Source organism: Pseudophryne corroboree, chromosome 1 (genome assembly GCF_028390025.1).
Source record: "Pseudophryne corroboree isolate aPseCor3 chromosome 1, aPseCor3.hap2, whole genome shotgun sequence".
NCBI lineage: Eukaryota > Metazoa > Chordata > Amphibia > Anura > Myobatrachidae > Pseudophryne > Pseudophryne corroboree.
In genome coordinates this window covers 695307101-695327497 of record NC_086444.1, presented here as the reverse complement: position 1 = coordinate 695327497, position 20397 = coordinate 695307101, and the positions used below count along the sequence as shown (strand labels likewise).

The 20397-nt window shown below is 44.5% G+C and overlaps 1 protein-coding gene across 3 annotated transcripts in view; it reads right to left on the bottom strand.

The window, feature by feature from the left end:
* Nucleotides 1-11864: 11864 nt before the first annotated feature.
* The window catches only part of AP3D1 (adaptor related protein complex 3 subunit delta 1), a 560201-nt gene continuing 551668 nt past the window's right edge, over nucleotides 11865-20397 (bottom strand). For all 3 annotated transcript variants that reach the window (XM_063914795.1, XM_063914794.1, XM_063914796.1), the window contains exon 33: nucleotides 11865-14173. In XM_063914795.1, the coding sequence (XP_063770865.1) occupies nucleotides 14078-14173 (96 nt within the window). In that variant the 3' untranslated portion in view covers nucleotides 11865-14077. The remainder of the gene's footprint in view (nucleotides 14174-20397) is intronic.

The window sequence follows — 20397 nt, the reverse complement described above, 5'->3', positions numbered from 1 at the left end:
GAGAGAGGTGTCATCAGACTCTGGAGGGCTGTATCCAGCAACGGTACTCGCCACACTGCAGGTGCCTTTAGCTGAGTGAGCTCCCATCTTGTAGTCGCTGTTTATAACGTCCTCCGCCTCTTAGTGCAATCGCTCCTGCAGTGATGGAATACACGACCTCGCAGCCTTAAACGCTTTGCAGTGACACGTAACTATCCACTTTAAGGTCCCCAGTGGGTGGCTTCTGATGCGTTTCGCTCCGCCTGGAGCTTCCTCATGGAATGACATTGTTAAAAACTGTGACCCTTTTTAAATGCCAGCACTCCAAATTATTGGTGCATTAATCCAACAGATGGAATACACCGGTTTTGATCCACCTCTCTACCTGACATAATCATTCAGGTAGATTACTCTACTCCGGCAGGGTCCACAGGATAACAATGGGATATGATGGAGCGACAGCAGATTGGCACCAAACGATCACAAGCTTTCAGGCCTCCCAGGATGCACAGGGCTCGTCCATATATCCAGGCAAATCAGTTGTATTCCAAAGCATTTAGGCAGGAGCATTATGTAGAACCCTATTCAGGCGAGAAGAACACACATGCACACCCTTCCATGCAAGAGGGAAGAGGTGAGTATAAAGATTCTCAAATCAGGTGCGTCAGGGTGGGATCCCTATGGAAACCTGTGTCCATATAGGAGAAATACCGTTATCAACGTTAAGTTCTTACCATAACGTATATTTCTCCGGCAGGGTCCACAGGTTATCCACAGGATAACAATGGGACTTCCCAAAGCAATTTTTAGTGGTGGGGACGCTCCTGATTAGACAGGAGAACCTTACGCCCGAATTCAGTGTCATGAGAGGCAAAAGTATCCAAGACATAATGTCTAATGAATGTGTTAATGGAAGACCATGTGGCTGCCTTACATATCTGTTCTGCTGAAGCACCATGTTGTGCTGCCCATGAAGGACCTACCTTACGTGTAGAGTGAGCAGAGACATTAGCCAGAACAGGGAGATCAGCTCGAGAATATGCTTCCGAAATAGTCATTCGAAGCCATCTTGCTATCGTCTGTTTAGTAGCAGGCCATCCCCTCTTGTGAAATCCGTAGAGAATGAAGAGAGAATCTGTCTTTCTGATGGCACTGGTACGATCCACGTAGATTCTTAATGAACATACTACGTCCAGCGACGCTTCTCCCACAGAAAGTCCCGACACCTGAAAAGACGTGACTACAATTTCTTTGTTAAGGTGAAACTTAGAGACCACCTTAGGAAGATAACCAGACCTAGTTCTGAAAACTGCTTTATCTGGATAAAAAAAATCAGAAAAGGAAACTTACATGACAGCGCTCCTAAATCTGATACTCTTCTAGCTGATGTCATAGTCAGTAGAAAGAGTACTTTAGCTGTCAACCATTTAAGATCCACTTTATTAAGTGGATCAAACGGAGCACCTGAAGGGCTTTGAGGACCAGACTTAAATCCCAAGGTACTGCAGGAGGAACAAAGGGTGGTTGAATGCGCAGCATTCCCTGGAAAAAAGTAAGCACATCCTGTAAAGTGGCAATTTTCTTTTGGAACCAGTCAGTCAATGCTGATACTTGAACTCTCAAGGAAGCCACCTTCAAACCCCTATCCATTCCTGCCTGAAGGAAATCTAAGATTCTGGATACTCTGAAAGATTTTGGATCCATACTTCTTTCACTGCACCAATGAATATAGGCTTGCCATATTCGGTGATAAATGCGAGCTAAGGAGAGTTTCCTTGCTCTGAGCATAGTTTGAATTACCCGTTGTGAAAAACCTCTTGACTTCAGGACAGAGGTTTCAACAGCCACGCCATCAAAGACAGCCGATCCAGATGCCTGTGATAACAAAGACCCTGCATCAGTAGGTATGGACTTTGAGGGGTAGAATTGGAATATCCAACGACATCCGCTGCAGATATATGTATCAATGCCTTCTGGGCCAAGCCGGAGCTATTAGAATCACGGCACCCTTTGCTTGCTTTATTTTCCTCACCACCCTGGGTAGCAGGGAGATTGGAGGAAACCGATACGCCAGATGAAAATCCCATTTCACTGACAGGGCGTCCACAAAGATCGCTCCGGGGTCCTTTGTTCTTGACCCATATGCCGGAACTTTGTTGTTCAGATGGGATGCCATGAGATCTCTCTCTGGCAAACCCCACTCGTTTACTAGAGTCTGACAACTTCTGGGTGTTTAGCCCATTCACTTGCTCGAATGGTGTGTTGACTGAGAAAGTCTGCTTTCCAGTTTAGGACTCCTGGAACGAACAATGCGGACAAGGCTGGAAGATGGAGTTCTGCCCACTTTAATATGTGACTTACCTCCTTCATTGCTTTTTGGCTGCGAGTTCTTCCTTGATGGTTGAGGTACGCTACTGCCATTGCATTGTCTGAACGGATCTGGACTGGTTTTATTGCAGAATGTCCTTCGCCTGAATCAGTGCCATGTATATGGCTCGAAGTTCCAACAAGTTTATTGGCAGGCGACTTTCTTCTGTCGTCCATTGTCCCTGGGACCATAATCTTCCGTACACTGCTTCCCAGCCCTTTAGACTGGCATCCGTTGTTAGGATCTCCCAATCTGATATCCAAAAGAGTCTTCCCTTGTATAGATGGGATGTCTGTAGCCACAAGGCTAATGACCTTTTTACCTTTACTGGAAGTACCATCATTTGTTTCCTTATTGTTTGATGTATTCCATTCCATCTGGGCAGAATCAGATGCTGCAGAGGTCTTGAGTGGAATTGTGCATATTCCACCACGTCGAATGTTGACACCTTCAACCCCATCACTCGCATTGCTGCGTGAATTGATATGGTCTGACTGTGTAACAATTCCTGAGTAATTAACTGCATCTTGGCTATCTTTTTCTGAGGTAAAAATATTTTCTGCAGACTTGACTCCAATACAGCCCCCAAGTGAATCTTCCGTTGTGACGGAATTGGAGACGACTTTGCCCAATTTATGAGCCAGCCGTGTTTCTGTAGACAAGTTATTGTCTGTTGGAGATGGCTCAAGAGCAATTCCTGGGATTGTGCCAGGATTAAAAGATCATCGAGGTATGGAAAAATCCTTATCCCCTGCTTGCAGAGATAAACTGCCATAACCACCATAATCTTAGTAAATACTCTGGGGGCTGTGGCCAACCCAAAGGGTAATGCCTGGAACTGAAAATGTTGCTGGGGGATGGCGAACCTGAGGTAGCACTGATGGGACAATGCTATAGGCACATGCAGGTAAGCATCCTGTATATCCAGAGATACCATGTAATCCCCTGGTTCCATGGCCAAAACTATGGAGCGTAACGTCTCCATGTGGAACCTAGGGACCCAAATGTATTTATTTAACATTTTGAGATTGAGAATTGGCCGGAATGACCCATTTGGCTTCTGAACCAAAAATAGGTTGGCGTAAAAACCCTGCCCCCATTGTGCCGGGGGTACTGGAATAATTACCCCGGACTGAAGCAATTTCTGAACTGCTTCTTGCAGGGCTCTGGCCTTCGCCTCTATATGAGATGGGCTGGTGCAAAAAAAAACCTTTGAGGAGACTGTTTCTTGAAAGGGAAAACATAACCCAGAGATACCACTTCTTGCACCCAAGCATCTGTTGTCGACTGATGCCATATGTGTGCAAACTGAAGTCATCGGCCCCCTACCTTGGGGTCCCCCAGGTGGAGACCCGCACCATCAGGCTGATGGTTTCTGTTCTGGTTTGGAAGCTGGTCCTCTGGTGGCCCATTGTTTCTTTGCTTAACCAGACTTATTGTACTGAGTCTGCTTAGAATCATTTTTGCCTTTTGTTTTACCTTGCCACCGAAATGGCCGAAACCCCGAACCCCTAGGCTTAGGATTATAACTGGCAGGAAACCTGACCTTCTTGGATTCTGCTTCTGACTCCGGAATATCTGTCAATTACTTACCAAAGAGAATGTTCTCAACAAAAGGCAAAGATTCCAGAACCTTCTTGGATTCTGAATCAGCTTTCCATGTACGTAGCCAAATTGCTCTACGAGCAGCTACCGTTAAGGCTGACGCTTTGGAAGCAATCATACCCATTGCTGCGTCTTCTAAGAATAGCGCAGCCTGTTTCATATGAGCTATATGGGATTCCTGCTCCCTAGTAGGTTCTGAAAGCCTGTTTTCCAGTTAGTCAGCCCATTCAGCTACCGCCTTTGCCATCCAGGCTGAGGCCATAGCTGGCCTTATGACTGCCCCTGACAGAGAAAATATGATTTTCAAAAACCCATCCACTATTCTGTCTGTGACATAATTTAATGATGTTGATGGTAAAGGCAAAATAGATTTTCGCACTAACCGAATGACGTGCGTATCTACCTTAGGTGGCACTTCTCTTTTTAAACAGTCCCCAGTTGGAAAAGGGTAATAGGAATCCCATTTTTTTTTAATTCTATATTTTTTATTGGGTGTAGCCCAAGCTTCCTCCATAATTTCCGTCAGTTCCTCTGACCCTGGAAACGCAACCCTAACTGTTTTGGGACGTTTAAACACAGGTGCCTTAGTTTTTATTATTGGCTCTGCTGAATCCTCTAGAGACATAATAGCCTTCATTGCTCCAATTAACTCGGCTATATCCTCTGAGCTGAAACCTTCTACCTGTTCTTTATATGGTGAAGTAGAGTATAAGGAGCTATCCTCATCTGATGTATCATCCTGTGTAGCCTGTGAATTTGATGATATATTTACCCTTGGTTTATCAGCTTGTTGATTTGTAGAAGCTGTTGGGGCTATACCATAACATGGGAGCTGCATGTATGGGTTAATAGTGTACCCTATTCCTGAGGTTGAAGCTGTAGGGACCAACCTGTCAGCTTTACTGGATAAGGTTTGTGCAAACATAGCCCAAGGTGGATCTATTTGTCAATGAACAGGGATCTGCCTTTCAATCTGCTGAAATGCAAAACAATTTGCACATAACCCATCATGTGCCAGATGCGGAGTTGATAACCCCACCTTGCAGGATAAACATGTTATGAATGTTGGTGTTACTGTTAATGTAACCCCGTCACCTTCGCCGCTCTTAGACATGATAAATAATCAGCTTTACACAGTATACTACACAATCTGTGACTGTAATCACTTTACTGTATTAAAGTGATATCAATCTGACCCCAACCCAAGCACCAGCATTGAGGCTCAGAAGAAACACTGACAAACATATATAAAGTCAGCAATCACACTAGCAGTCCGTCACATGTTATATATTAGTCATATGAGCATATTAACAACTACGAACACATTTCAAGTATGTAGGAGTACATTTACTGAATTCTGTCCTATACAGTTATTTAACGTATTTAGACGCATAGCGAAGAAAACCACAGTAATGTACACAGACTCATATGCGATAGGCACTAAAGTTAACTATTCATACTAACAAAAGTAGATAGAAATTTAGTGCTGTATAACCCGTACTCCATAGAGTGGGATACAGGGAGACTCACCCCACTTCCAGGATCGATCAATACGTTAGCGAACGCTGAGTGGATCCAGACGCTACTAGTGAACACTGCCGCTCCGGGAACTTTTTAGTGGACAAAGACGCTCAGTTAACGCTAGTGCATGCAGACGCGACCCTAGCGGTTACATTCGTGTACACAGACGCAGCGGCCTATGCTGCGACCGAGATGGAAGTGAGGCAATCAGTTCATGGCAGGAGACGCGCGGAAACTGGTCATGAACTGGGGGGAGGGGTGACCAGGAGAGCGTCTGACTCCCCACCGCTGACAACAACCCTAGGGATCGCAGCCTCAAACTAAATCCTGGTGCCGTATGATCCCTAAGGCCTAGCGCTGGACCATGGTCTGGCTCCTGCCGCACCACACAAAAAACTGATTTGCCTGAGCCAGTGGGCGGAGCTATAAACAATCACAAGGCCTGAAAGCTTGTGATTGTTTGGTGCCAATACGCTGTCGCTCCATCATATTCCATTGTTATCCTGTGGATAACCTGTGGACCCTGCCGGAGTAGAGTAATTATTTGAATGCAGGTGATTATGTCAGGTAGAGAGGTGGATCAAAACAGGTGTATTCCATCTGTTGGATTAATGCACCAATGATTTGGAGTGCTGGCATTTAAAAAGGGTCACAGATTCTAACCATGTCATTCTATGAGGAAGCTCCAGGCGGAGCGAAACGCATCAGAAGCCACCCACTGGGGACTTTAAAGTGGATAGCTACGTGTCACTGCAAAGCGTTTAAGGCTGCGAGGACGTGTATTCCATCACTGCAGGAGCGATTGCACTAAGAGGCGGAGGACGTTATAAACAGCGACTACAAGATGGGAGCTCACAAAGCTAAAGGCACCTGCGGTGTGGCGAGTCACGCTGCTGGATACAGCCCTCCGGAGTCTGATGACACCTCGCTTTCAGCTATAACACCTCGCCGGGAACACGCATAATACTCCCAATAGCGGAGAATATTATATTTCATTATAAAGTGCTGCTTGATATATTACACAGGATAAATCTATACAAACTGTGCTGATGATAATTATTAAAGGCTGGACACTTTAAATGCAGCTGACAGTAAAGTCTCATTACGGACAGGGATATATCCATTATGCAGATTTATATATGATCCACCTCTCTTAATTTATTGTATTTTATATTGTTATATGTTCAAAAAGAATAGTATAGCGCCACTTGTGAGGTAAAATCTCAGTAAAACCCTATAAATAATAATACACTAGGGGTGCCGTAAAATCACCATAAAAAAGCTCACATAACCTTATTAAATTTGTGTCGGCCAGACCCTAAAAATGCAACACTGATCTAGTATTGCTAAAACGTATAGGAAATGGATGGATAGGGGTATCGGCGACAAGTGTTGCCATAAAAGTGGTTAATAAGCTTTAAAATTTAAGAGCCAAAAAGATGCACAAATATTAAAAAGTTTAATATACATAAGAAAAATTCCAATTAGTTGTTTAAAAATACAAATAAAAAATTTCCATACAAAAGACCATATGAAAGCAATGATTTTAAAAGGATAGGAGATCAAACTTAGCTTAAAATAAGTAGGGGGTCAGTACAGGAAACCCAATGCGTTTCGTCTCATCAGACTTCAATTCTTTTTAAAATTATATGACTAGTCATAATTGATTAAAGTTAATTATTATTTTTGACTATTTAGTGAGTCAAGTGCATTTATGCCCTATTGCTTCATGTAGATTAAGGGGGGAGAAAAGTTGTTCTGTTTTAGTTTGCATACACCTGACTAGTTTAGGTGAATTTATTTGGCTTTTACCACAAGCCAACTTCTTCACTGCTGCTATTCGTTTACCATATTTTCCAGCTGTATAAGCAATATTATTATTATTATATATGAAAACTATTTTGCAATTAAGCGCCAGGCAATTGTGGTTGTAGTTTAAATGGATTTTTCAGGCTACTGGGGGAAAATCTGTTTTCCTGCCATTGCCCGCACCAGTTCCTAAATGAAATACGCTGTACTGGCGTTCAAATATTTTAGACCTCAGTCCTTTCGAGGCCGTGTTAGAGGAACAACCATACAGAGTAGATGTGGTAGAGGACGTGGTTTCCAAACCAATAACCATCGTCAGAACACAAAGTCCGCTGACAAGCCATTGGCATGACGGGCTTCCAGCACATCTTGGATCTTAGTTTCACTTGGCGTGGTTTCAGACATCCACAGACGGATGGATCTGCAATTTAGTGTTCAAAAGTTACAAAATAACGTTCGAATGTCTACCACCGATGCGATTTTTCAAGACAAGCCTCCCTGTGTCAGAAGACAAAAGGGCGGTTCTGCAAACCGCAATTCAATCTCTCATAGATTCAACAGTTTGATTCAGGTTCCAGTTCACCAACAGGGTCAAGGTCCAAAGCCAGACGGCTTGGTCAGACCAATGTTGATCCTGAAGGGGCTCAATCAGCAAGTCATTTACTACAGATTCAAGATGGAATCCCTGCGGTCAGTGATTGCAGGAATTCATGATTTAGCTGGATCTCAAGGATGCGTACTTAAGGTCTGCAGAACATCAAAACCATGATCAATTTCAGGCACTACTGTTTGGCTTCTCATCAGCAAAGGTGATCATCACGATAGCTCATTTCAGATCCCTGGGAGTCATGATAGTACCGTACTTAGATGACCTTCTCATCAAGGCTCTGTCTCATCAAATACTCCTTCAACATACCTTACTAACGTACAATGTACTAGTTCAGCACGGTTGGTTTGTCAATTTCAAGAAATCAAGCCTGGTTCTGTGTCAAAGAATTCAATTCCTAGGAATGATTCTCGATACGGTGGATCAACGAATTTACCAGCCACAACAGAAAGCACAAAGTATTCGTCATCTGGTACAGTTAGTGCTCAAACCACGGACTGTCTCAGTGCACTTGTGCATTCGACTATTGGGAAAGATTGTGGCATCTTTCGACGCACTCCAGTTCGAAAGATTTCACTCACATCCTTTTCAGCTAGATCTTCTAGCAAAGTGGTCAGGCTCTCATCTCCAAATTCATCAGATGGTGTGGTTGTCTCCAAGGGCCAGAGTATCACTACTCTAGTGGCTCCAAGTACAGCATCTCACAGCAGGAAAATGGTTCAGAGTCTGGAATTGGATAATTCTGATGGACGCAAGTCTCAGAGGTTGGGGAGCAGTGGTCCTACAGATGGGTCCACGGTTATCTTGGCTAGTTTGCTGCGCCTAGGCACATGATTTATTAACATAAACCCTTAATATATTGTTCTCAGCTGCAATACAATACAGCAGGGGATTAAATCATTACAGCAGGGGATTAAGTCCAACTGCCCAGTCTCAGTTAATCCTATTAAAGGTCAAGATAAACATGGACCCATCTGCACATCGTCAATTTCAGGGTCTCTGGACAGACACTGTCAATAAGATAACTGTCAATAAATGTCCTGGAACTCAGGGCAATCTACAACGCTCTACATCAGGCAGTTCAAAGACATCAGTCTCAGACTGTTCAGGTTCAGTCAGACGTGACGGCAGTCGCATATATCAACAAACAAGGAGGGACTCGAAGTTGCAGGGCCATGCGAGAAGTTGCTCGAATCCTGAATTGGGCCGAGCATTAACAAGTGATATTGTTGGCAGTGTTCATCCCAAGAGTGGACAACTGGGAAGCAGATTATCTCAGTCGTCAGGATTTTCATCCAGGAGAATGGGCTTTATATCCAGAGGTGTTCCAGATGTTGGTCCAGTGGTGGGGTTACCCACAGGTGGATCTAAAGGCATCTTCAAACTCCCCAGTATGTGTCCAGAACAAGAGATCCAAAGGCAATGGATGCTCTCACAATAGCGTGGCCATACACCCTCGTGTATGTTTCCACCGTTTCCGCTGCTTCCTCGATTGCTAAAGTGGATCAAGAGAGAATCCATGACCGTCATACTAGTGGCACCTCATTGGCCTTGGAGAGCGTGGTTCTCGGATCTCCATGGTCTACTTGCAGACAATCCCTGGCCGCTTCCGCTATGTCCAGACCTACTACAACAAGGTCCGTTCCTTTACCCCAATTTAGCGCGGCTGCGTTTGACGGCGTGGCTGTTGAAACTGCTCTCTTAAGACGAGAGGGCATTCCAGAGTCGGTTATGCCAACTGTGTTAAGTGCTAGGAAGCCAGTTACAGCAGCTCATTATCACAGAATTTGGCGAGCTTATATAGGTTGATGTGAACCTCGGAAGTTTCCGACATCTTCTTTCAAGTTATCCCATCTTTTGCTTTTACAGGCGGGGTTAGATGGAGGACTACGTTTAGCTACACTAAATGTGCCGGTATCTGCCTTGTATATTTTCTTTCAAAGGCGTTCTGCTCTTTTGCCAACAGTTTACACTTTCCTGCAAGGTGTCCTTAAAGTACAGCCTCCATTCATTCCACCTACAGCTCCATGGGACTTGAATCTAGTTTTCGATTTTTTGCAGTCTTCAATTTTTGAACCCTTGCAACACGTGGATGTTAAGTTTCTAACTTGGAAAACAGTGTTTCTCCTAACCTTAGCTTCGGCAAGGCGTGCTTCAGAATTGGGTGCCTTGTCATGCAAGCCACTGTATATCTGGTATTTCATGAGCACAGAGCGGAACTTCGGACTAATCCCGCTTTTCTACCAAAAGTAGTCTCTTCTTTTCACATCAATCAACTAATCGTAGGTTCCTGTTCACTCAGAATATTCAGGTACTCCAGCTACTTTGGAAGTGGTACGCGCACTCCGCGTTTATGTAGCCCAATCAACAGTACGTAAAACGGATACTTTGTTCTCTATGATGCAGTCAACATAGGGTGGCCAGCTTCCAACCAGACCTTGGCCAGATGGATTAAGCTGACCATTCATCAAGCGTACTTTCATGTAAGTCTACCACCACCTGCATCTGTTTCAGCACCTTCCACGCGTTTTGTTGGAACGTTATGGGCAGCAGGTCGAGGAGCTTCTATGACGCAACTTTGCAGTGCAGCTACATGGTCATCAGTGCACACATTTGTGCACTTTTACAAGTTTGATACATTTGTGTCATCAGAATCTAGCTTTGGCCGTCTAGTTTTACAGGTGCCAACCAACTCTCCTGCCCAAGGGGGAAACTTTGGTACGTCCCAAGAGTGCTCCAGTGACCCCTAGTGGATGAAAAAGAAAATAGTTTTTTTGTACTTACCAGATAAATCCTTTTCTTTGAATCCACAGGGGCCACTCTTGGAAAGTACCTCAGTATTTTTTTACTGAGCCAAACAGGAGTGATAGAGAGGATGAACAATGGAGAATTATATATAACATTGTCCATTGTTACATCAGTCATCCCAGCGGCCATGATTGAGGATTGTCTGATGTGTACCGATCCTTAGGCTTGTGACACAAGGACACACTGCGCTGCACAATTCTATGCAGGCAAACAGGCAGTGTAAACAGTGAGTTGAACATGTGGTTGTTCAGAGCACCCATCTGCAGTTAGCCTAAAAAGGTGGTTTCAGCAAAATAATTATTGCCATTAATCACAAATAAAAAAATAAATTGCGGAATGAGAAAAGAATGAGAATTTCAGTATATCTGGTTGACAGCTCTTCAGCATACCAGGAGTCCAGTACCTTCTGGAATGCAGATGTCATGGGGCCTAATTCAGACTTGGTCGCACGCAGGCTTTTTTTTGCACTGCTGCGACCAGGTTATCGCCACCTACAGGGGAGGGGGGAATCGCTGTGCAGGGGTGCGATCGGCTGTGCAGTGAGCTGCACAAACAAAAGTTTGTGCAGTTTCTGCACAGCCCAATACTTACTCAGCCACTGCAATGATCCTGGACGGAGCTGACGTCAGGAACCCTCCCTGGAAATGGCCGGGCACCTTTTCCTGGACACTCCCTGAAAATGGTGAGTTGCCGCCCATGAAGGCGTTCTTCCTGTCAATCTTCTGGCGTTCGCCGCTGCAAACTCTTTCTTCTTTCAATCCGTCGCTGCCCGGCGACGGCCGTTGCCGGCGGCCAACGCGTCTGCGCATTGCGGACCATATGCATGCGCTGTTCAGAGCCGATCGCACAGCTGCAAAAAAAAGGCAGTGAGAATGACCCCCATGGTTCCAACTGTAATACAGCAGAGGACACATTGAAACCTGGCCACAATTATGTAGAAGTTATTTTTTTCTAAAACTTGAAAAAAACTCCATTAACAGAATTGCCTTTACATTCTGAGCGAGATTTTGTGGGTATCTGCAATATTAAAAACATGATGATCACTATAACATGAAAACAAAGAATCCCAGTAAGCATGTCTTAGATATTCTCTCCAAAATTATTAAACCGGCACATATTATGTTCAATGTTTCAAAATAAGTCACAAAAAAACCTTTTACACCAGTGTTTCATAACCATTTCCATATTTTATTGTGGATCATCTTGACATAATCACAGCAGCATTTGTGGTACCTTTTCTCTGCCCTCTTTAAGGGAATGTGAATAGCAAATTTATCACACATACATTTTGAAAATTTCTAGAATCACTAAACAGGGTCCTGGATAAAAAATACTCTACATGCGGATGTGGTAGAGGGCAAGGCTGGGGATAGAAACAATGAAAATGTACAGACATTTTTTTCAAGAGATCTGGAATCTGAGACTAGGACACAGGATGTGCAGGGCCTGGGCATACAACACACCAAAAGGAGTGCAGAAAGGGGAGGACATATTGTAATCCAATAGTGATATTGTAGGAGCACAGCTAAAGAATGCCCTCATACAGGCTGTAGACAAGCAAGACAAGTACAGTATTACACATAGCTAAATGCTTTCTTTTCTACCCTCTGCTCTTGCAGTTGCTTTCCTGTACTTAAGTTGTGCATTATCTTACTAACTCAAGACATAACCTTCAAAGCTTTTATAAGTGTAAAAATAATTTGATTGTTTCATCACACAAGTGTAATGGTTGCTGAGCGATGACTGTTGCTTGGTACAGACTGCAGTTTAGTGTTTATAAAGATGTAGTAACAATGCTAATACTTTATTTGTTTACAGGCTTGATCTGCAGCCTGTTTTGCTTTTCTTCTGTCGCAAACATCAAATGTAACAGGGAAATCCACCAAGACTTATTTAGAAAAGGGTTGCAGAGGTTAAAAAGTAAAAAAAGCTACCCACCAAACCTGCCAAAAATTTCTTGCAGGACCAGCAAGTTACACTAACGTAAATGATCTTTTACAATGCACTATTGTTACAATAATACACAATTCTTTACATCTATTTTAAATGTGAAATAAATAGATGTTTGTATATAATAGTGGTATCTTATCCAAATGTTGCAGTCTATTTCTGCTGATGGACCAATATCTCTTCCTACAATTGGGTGTTAGGAAGTTCATTTCTGAAAAGGCATGGGTTAGGATCCTTTAACATTTTTGTACACTTGCCTCACTTGGTAATGTGTTAGAATGTTATGTTAAGGCACCACCAGTTATTTCCCCAGGTCCCCACATGATTTTTGAATCTGAACATCTTTTACCTTAACAGATCTTTAGTTATTTAAACATCAGGTTTCTATGAAGGCAAAAGGTGTTAATGGTTATCATAACTTCTGCTAATCAGACTGTACACCACAACATTGTTACATGTACAAAAAAAACAAACTTATTTTAAAGGTACAGCTAATATGAGGGAAACACAAGGGAAAGAAACAGAACAAACCAGCAAAAAACAAAAACAAAACCCACACACAAACAAATAAGACACACTAGGAAGAGCAAACTTGGATTTTCCAGTTATGAAGGGGAGGCAAATAAAGATATACTTAGGAATGTCTTGCAGGCCCACTAAGAGTGCAATAGAGATTAAAAGGGGCACATAACTCATAACTGCACATAAATAAGACTTGAGATGTGTAGCAAGGACATAAAAGTAATCAAGAACATTAAATATTCTCTCTCTCATTACAGGCAATCCATGCAACACAGCAAACAAGGCAGATTTTCTGTTATATTCAGTAGAAGTGCTATGTTGGACAATCGTTCTAAGCAATTAAAACAGTTCCTCACTTTTTAATGAATAGTGAGGGGCCTGACTGATGACAGATCTACTACAGAGATACAAAAAGGACTTTGTTTACAAGCCACAGTTCAGCACAATACTGATGGGAAATCAATTACAGCAAATATTTATGTTGTATATTAATGTATTTGGGGCTAATAATAAAACAGTGTGTAAGCCTGGTGTTTAATGCAGGCATATACGCTGAGTGGCAGTAATAACATATTACTGTCCGAAGATGTCCCACACATTCAACAGCAATATTGCTGAATGTGAGATCTCAATTAACAGCTGTTCTATCACTGCAAAGAGTTACTACTGCGGTATATATAACAAAAAATAGAATTTACTCCAGTATTTTGTATTAATAATAAACAAAAAAAAAAAAATTAGGCATGATAAAAGTCTCCATTTCCATGTGACTGTAAAATTGGTGATCCTGCAATGAGGGGCTTGAACATGCTTTTGCGGGTCAGTCTTTTCACTTTCAGTTCTGATTGCGCTGTACCGGAGGAGCAGAGAGGATGAGGATAAAATGTAGGGAAGGGGTTCCTCTTCACTCATGATTCTGCAAATGTAGATTTGATCTCACTGAGAAGGCTGCTGAGGAGTGTTGCTTCACTGCATTTGCCATCAATGGATATCGAATTGTCACCCTTTAAAACAAAAAAACAGAAGTTATTTATGAGCTGGATACAATGCTGTTACAGCCATCCATTCACTTTAACCTCAAGGGACAGATTGTACCTTTCAATAGACAGTTAATAGAAGAAGTCTACACAACCTTATTGTAAACTAGTGATGAGCGGATTCGGTTTTACTCGGTTTTACTCGGTTCTCAAAACGGCATCTTATTGGCTCACGGATGTCACGTGTTTTGGATAGCCAATAAGATGCCGTTTTGAGAACCGAGTAAAACCGAGTAAAACCGAGTAAAACCGAACCTCGCTCATCACTATTGTAAACCCAGATTTTAAATGTAAAGTCTAAAATGAACATAAACCATTATTTTTCCTACATTGACTAGATCTAGAAACCTTCAAAATTTTAGAAACTAACACTAAATAATAGTAATATCTTCACAGTGGCCTCAGGATGGTAATAGGATCTCGACAATGTCATTATAACATTCTAACCTATTAAACTATTTCTTCGGAGATTGTGTAGTGATGGACAGCCAGTGTGTGAACAAATGCCTGTCACAATGCTGTTCAAGTGTCTCACTATCCAGAACTACACAATAATCCTAATTGAGACCCAATAGGTTAATGTTATAGTTTGGGCACTATTTACTTAAATCTATTTATTTTCAAAAAGGTACATTTGCATAACAACCTAATTATAACAGGACAGACAACAGTGTGGAATAAAAATAAAGAACGAAATTTTGGTTCTTATCTGTACAATATTTTTAAGAGTCCATGGAGACAACAGAACCATGGGTATAGTGTGACGAAGCTCCCACTGACCACTCAAGTGTAAAGATAAAAAAATAGGATTTTAATTACCTTTTCTCGCAGTCCGTAGAGGATGCTGGGGTACATATTAGTACCATGGGGTACAGACGGGTCCACCAGGAGCCATGGGCACTTTAACACTTTGGGCTGGCGCCTCCCTCTATGCCCCTCCTACCAGACTCAGTCTAGAAACTGTGCCCGGGGAGACGACATACTTCAAGAGAAGGAAATACACAGATAGTGGCGAGATTCACACCAGCTCACATAAGGCAAACCAAGCAAACCAGTTTGAAAACTCAGCAACTGCTGAATAAGAATACTTAACCAAGTAACAAAACAGTACTTAACCAAGAACAAAGCAGTACTGAACCAAGTAACCACTGCAGGATCACAAAGCGATGGGCGGACTACGAGAAAAGAATTTACCGGTAGGTAATTAAAATCCTATTTTCTGTTACGTCCTAGAGGATGCTGGGCTCCATATTAGTACCATGGGGATGTACCAAAGCTCCCAGAACGGGAAGGAGAGCGCGGAGGCTCCTGCAGAACCGATTGACCAAACATTAGGTCCTCAGCAGCCAAAGTATCGAACTTGTTGAACTTAGCAAATGAGTTCAACCCAGACCAAGAAGTCGCTCGGCAAAGCTGTAAAGCCGAGACACCCCGGGCAGCCGCCCAGGAAGAACCCACCTTACGAGTAGAGTGGGCCTTAACAGATTTGGGACACGGCAATCCTGCCATAGAATATGCATGCTGGATAGAGACCCTGATCCAGCGAGAGATCATCTGCTTAGACGCAGGACACCCAATTTTCTTGGGATCATACAGGACAAACAGTCCGATTTTCTGTGACAAGCAGTAGATTCAGAAGAACCACGTACCAAGCCCTTCTTGGTCAGTCCAGAGCAATGAGGATTGTCTAAACTCTTGTTCTCTTTACGAGTTTTAGAATCCTTGGAATGAGTGGAAGTGGAGGAAGCACATACACTGACTGGAACACCCACAGAGTTACCAGAGCATCCACCGCCACTGCTTGTGGGTCTCTTGACCTGGAACAGTACCTCCGAAGCTTCTTGTTGAGACGGGAGGCCATCATATCTATTTGAGGTACACCCCAAAGATTTGCCACCTCCGTGAACACCTCCGGATGGAGGCCGCACTCTCCTGGATGGAGATCGTGTCTGCTGAGGAAGTCCGCTTCCCAGTTGTCCACTCCCGGAAGATTGCTGACAGCGCCAACACGTGCCTTTCTGCCCAGTGGAGGACTCTTTTTACCTCTGACATTGCAGCTCTGCTCTTCATTCCGCCCTGTCGGATTATGTAGGCCACCGTTGTTTCATTGTCCGACTGCACCTGAATGGCCCGATCTTGTAGAAGATGTGCCGCTTGTAGAAGACCGTTGTACCCGGCCCTTAGTTCCAGAATGTTGATTGGAAGAATGGATTCCAGACTTTACCACCTTCCTTGGAAGGTTTGCCCTTGGGTGACTGTACCCCAACCTCTGAGACTTGCATCCGTGGTTAGAAGGATCCAGTTCTGAATCCCGAACCTGCGGCCCTCTAGAAGGTGAGGCAATTGTAGCCACTACAGGAGTGAAATCCTGGCATTCGGCGACAGACGTATCCTCTGGTGCATGTGCAGATGAGACCCGGACCACTTGATCCAGGAAAGAAAGGTTGACTTACCAGCGGTTGCCGTGGAAATCCACGCATCCAATGGTTCCCCAAATAGAGCCAGACTTGTGAAGGGTAGGTTGTCCACACTTCTCCTGGATTCAGCGTCTGCAGACCACTGGCGTAGCCAGAGTCCCTGCGTGGTGAGACAGCCATGGACAATGTCCTTGTAGTCAGATTACCCAGGTCCTTAATGAACTCCACCATAAAACCCGCCAAATCCTGTATGTTACGTAAAAAAAAACCCTCAATGTCACTTCTATCCAGAGAATCTAAGTCCTCCAGTAATGTGCCTGACCAACTTACTATGGCTTTAGAAATCCATGCACAGGCAATAGGGGGCCTTAACGCCACTCCTGAAGAGCAGTGTATATGGATTTGAGCGTAGTTTCAATCTTGCGGTCTGCCGGTTCTTTCAAAGCGGTAGACCCAGGGAGTTAAAACCACCTTTTTAGACAGTCTAGATACAGAAGCGTCTACTATAGGTGGGTTTTTCCACTTTTTTCCATCATCCTCAGGGAAAGGAAAAGCCACAAGAACCCTCTCTGGGATCTGGATTTTTTTTTCTGGACTTTCCCAAGATTTTTCAAATAATGCGTTTAATTCTTTAGACGCAGGGAAGGTCAGGGAGGCTTTCTTATTGTCCGTAAAGTAATCCTCCTCTACCTGTTCAGGTGGTTTGTCAGTAATGTGTAACACATCTCTAATAGCCTCATTCATGAGTTGCACTCCTCTTGCCAGGGTAGCCTCACCTCCCCCCGCATATTCGCATCACCGTCTGCCGTGTCAGAGTCGGTGTCCGTGTCGACTTGCATAATCTGAGCAAGCGCACGTTTCTTGGGGTATACACCAGGGGATTTTGAGGTAGTGGGGACAGAACCAGAAAAAACCTCCATAGATTGTTTTAAAATCTGTGATTCAATCTCATAATGCGCAATCCTAGTAGAAATCTAGGATATCATTCCCTTAATAGAAGCTACCCACTGGGGCTCGGATTCGGAAGGCTGAGACAAAATACACTGCTCAAAAAAATAAAGGGAACACTAAAATAACACATCCTAGATCTGAATGAATGAAATATTCTTATTAAATACTTTGTTCTTTACATAGTTGAATGTGCTGACAACAAAATCACACAAAAATTATCAATGGAAATCAAATTTATTAACCCATGGAGGTCTGGATTTGGAGTCACACTCAAAATTAAAGTGGAAAAACACACTACAGGCTGATCCAACTTTGATGTAATGTCCTTAAAACAAGTCAAAATGAGGCTCAGTAGTGTGTGTGGCCTCCACGTGCCTGTATGACCTCCCTACAACGCCTGGGCATGCTCCTGATGAGGTGGCGGATGGTCTCCTGAGGGATCTCCTCCCAGACCTGGACTAAAGCATCCGCCAACTCCTGGACAGTCTGTGGTGGATGGAGCGAGACATGATGTCCCAGATGTGTTCAATTGGATTCAGGTCTGGGGAACGGGCGGGCCAGTCCATAGCATCAATGCCTTCGTCTTGCAGGAACTGCTGACAAACTCCAGCCACATGAGGTCTAGCATTGTCTTGCATTAGGAGGAACCCAGGGCCAACCGCACCAGCGGGGTCTGAGGATCTCATCTCGGTACCTAATGGCAGTCAGGCTACCTCTGGCAAGCACATGGAGGGCTGTGCGGCCCCCCAAAGAAATGCCACCCCACACCATTACTGATCCACTGCCAAACCGGTCATGCTGGAGGATGTTGCAGGCAGCAGAACGTTCTCCTTGGCGTCTCCAGACTGTCACATGTGCTCAGTGAGAACCTGCTTTCATCTGTGAAGAGCACATGGCGCAAGTGGCGAATTTGCCAATCTTGGTGTTCTCTGGCAAATGCCAAACGTCCTGCAGGGTGTTGGGCTGTAAGCACAACCCCCACCTGTGGACGTTGGGCCCTCATACCACCCTCATGGAGTCTGTTTCTGATTGTTTGAGTAGACACATGCACATTTGTGGCTTGCTGGAGGTCATTTTGCAGGGCTCTGGCAGTGCTCCTCCTGTTCCTCCTTGCACAAAGGCGGAGGTAGCAGTCCTGCTGCTGGGTTCTTGCCCTCCTACGGCCTCCTCCATGTCTCCTGATGTACTGGCCTGTCTCCTGGTAGCGCCTCCATGATCTGGACACTACGCTGACAGACACAGTAAACCTTCTTGTCACAGCTCGCATTGATGTGCCATCCTGGATGAGCTGCACTACCTGAGCCACTTGTGTGGGTTGTAGACTCCGTCTCATGCTACTACTAGAGTGAAAGCACCGCCAGCTTTCAAAAGTGACCAAAACATCAGCCAGAAAGCATAGGAGCTGAGAAGTGGTCTGTGGTCACCACCTGCAGAACAACTCCTTTACTGGGGGTGTCTTGCTAATTGCCTATAATTCCCACCTGTCGTCTATTCCATTTGCACAACAGCATGTGAAATTGATTGTCAACCAGTGTTGCTTCCTAAGTGGACAGTTTGATTTCACAGAAGTGTGATTGACTTGGAGTTACATTGTGTTGTTTAAGTGTTCCCTTTATTTTTTTGAGCAGTGTATTACATTTCTGTGTACATGGAATGGATTCCTCTGGAGAAGATACATATTCTGCCGCACAAGACAGAGTCCCTGGACATGGTTAAGCTGCATACACACGCACACAGGAAAATGTCAGACACAGTTTCCCCCAAGTACCTTCAGAGAAACACAGAGCTTGGAGCCAGCACACACAGCACCCCAGTAGGCAGTTATAGAATAATTGCCTGGCGCTGACTGTGTACCCTTAATAGAACTACATAGTTAATAGACAGCCCCCCCCCAACCCCATTCTACAACCCCCTTGGTACCGCACAGAATAGCTAGTCGTGGAGGGTCAGCGCTCCCTGTCAGCATCTCAGAGTGTGGATCTGCAAGGATAAAATGGTGCTGGTGAGCTGCTGGGTCTGCTCTGAGAAGCTCCGCTCCCAAACATGGTGCATCTTCCCACACTTTGAATATTTATACTGGCCTGAGGTAATGGCACTAGCAGCGTTACCCAAGCCCCTGATAGCCTGAGTGACCAGTTGTAAGGGTATTGTGCTGGCCCAGGGCACCCCTCACAGCGCCGCACCTGTACCACTGAGCCTTCCGAAGCGCAGTGTTAGTACTGCGCTCCAACCCTGTAGCCGCCATGCACACCAGCTCCGCACTTGTTGGGTCACCGGTGACACACACACCACCTCGACCTTCTGACTCATGCTGCGGGAGTGAGCGGTCGCCTCGGGGGCTAACGATCATCACCCTCAGGAGCTCAGAGTTCTGTCAGCGGAGATAGTGGCTATTAACCTCAGAGGGTTGGACACTACTCCCCCCCCTAAGTCCCACGAAGCAGGGAGGCTGTTGCCAGCAGCCTCCCTGTGCCTAATTACTCTTAAAAAAATAAATAAAACCATAGAAGCTCCACAAGTTCCCATAGCTGTGACCGGCTCCTCCGGGCACATTTTCTAAACTGAGTCTGGTAGGAGGGGTAAAGAGGGAGGAGCCAGCCCACACTATTAAAGTCTTAAAGTGCCCATGGCTCCTGGTGGACCCATCTATACCCCATGGTACTAATATGGACCCCACCATCCTCTAGGACGTAAGAGAAAATAAGTTAGAAAAAGCGTGCCCAGCTACACAGTGGCTGCTGCAAGCTGGGGTACAGGGGAGGAGGAGCCTGTGCCGTCTGCAAAGAAGTTAATTATTTGGTGCCCAAGACTCCTCCTGCTCCA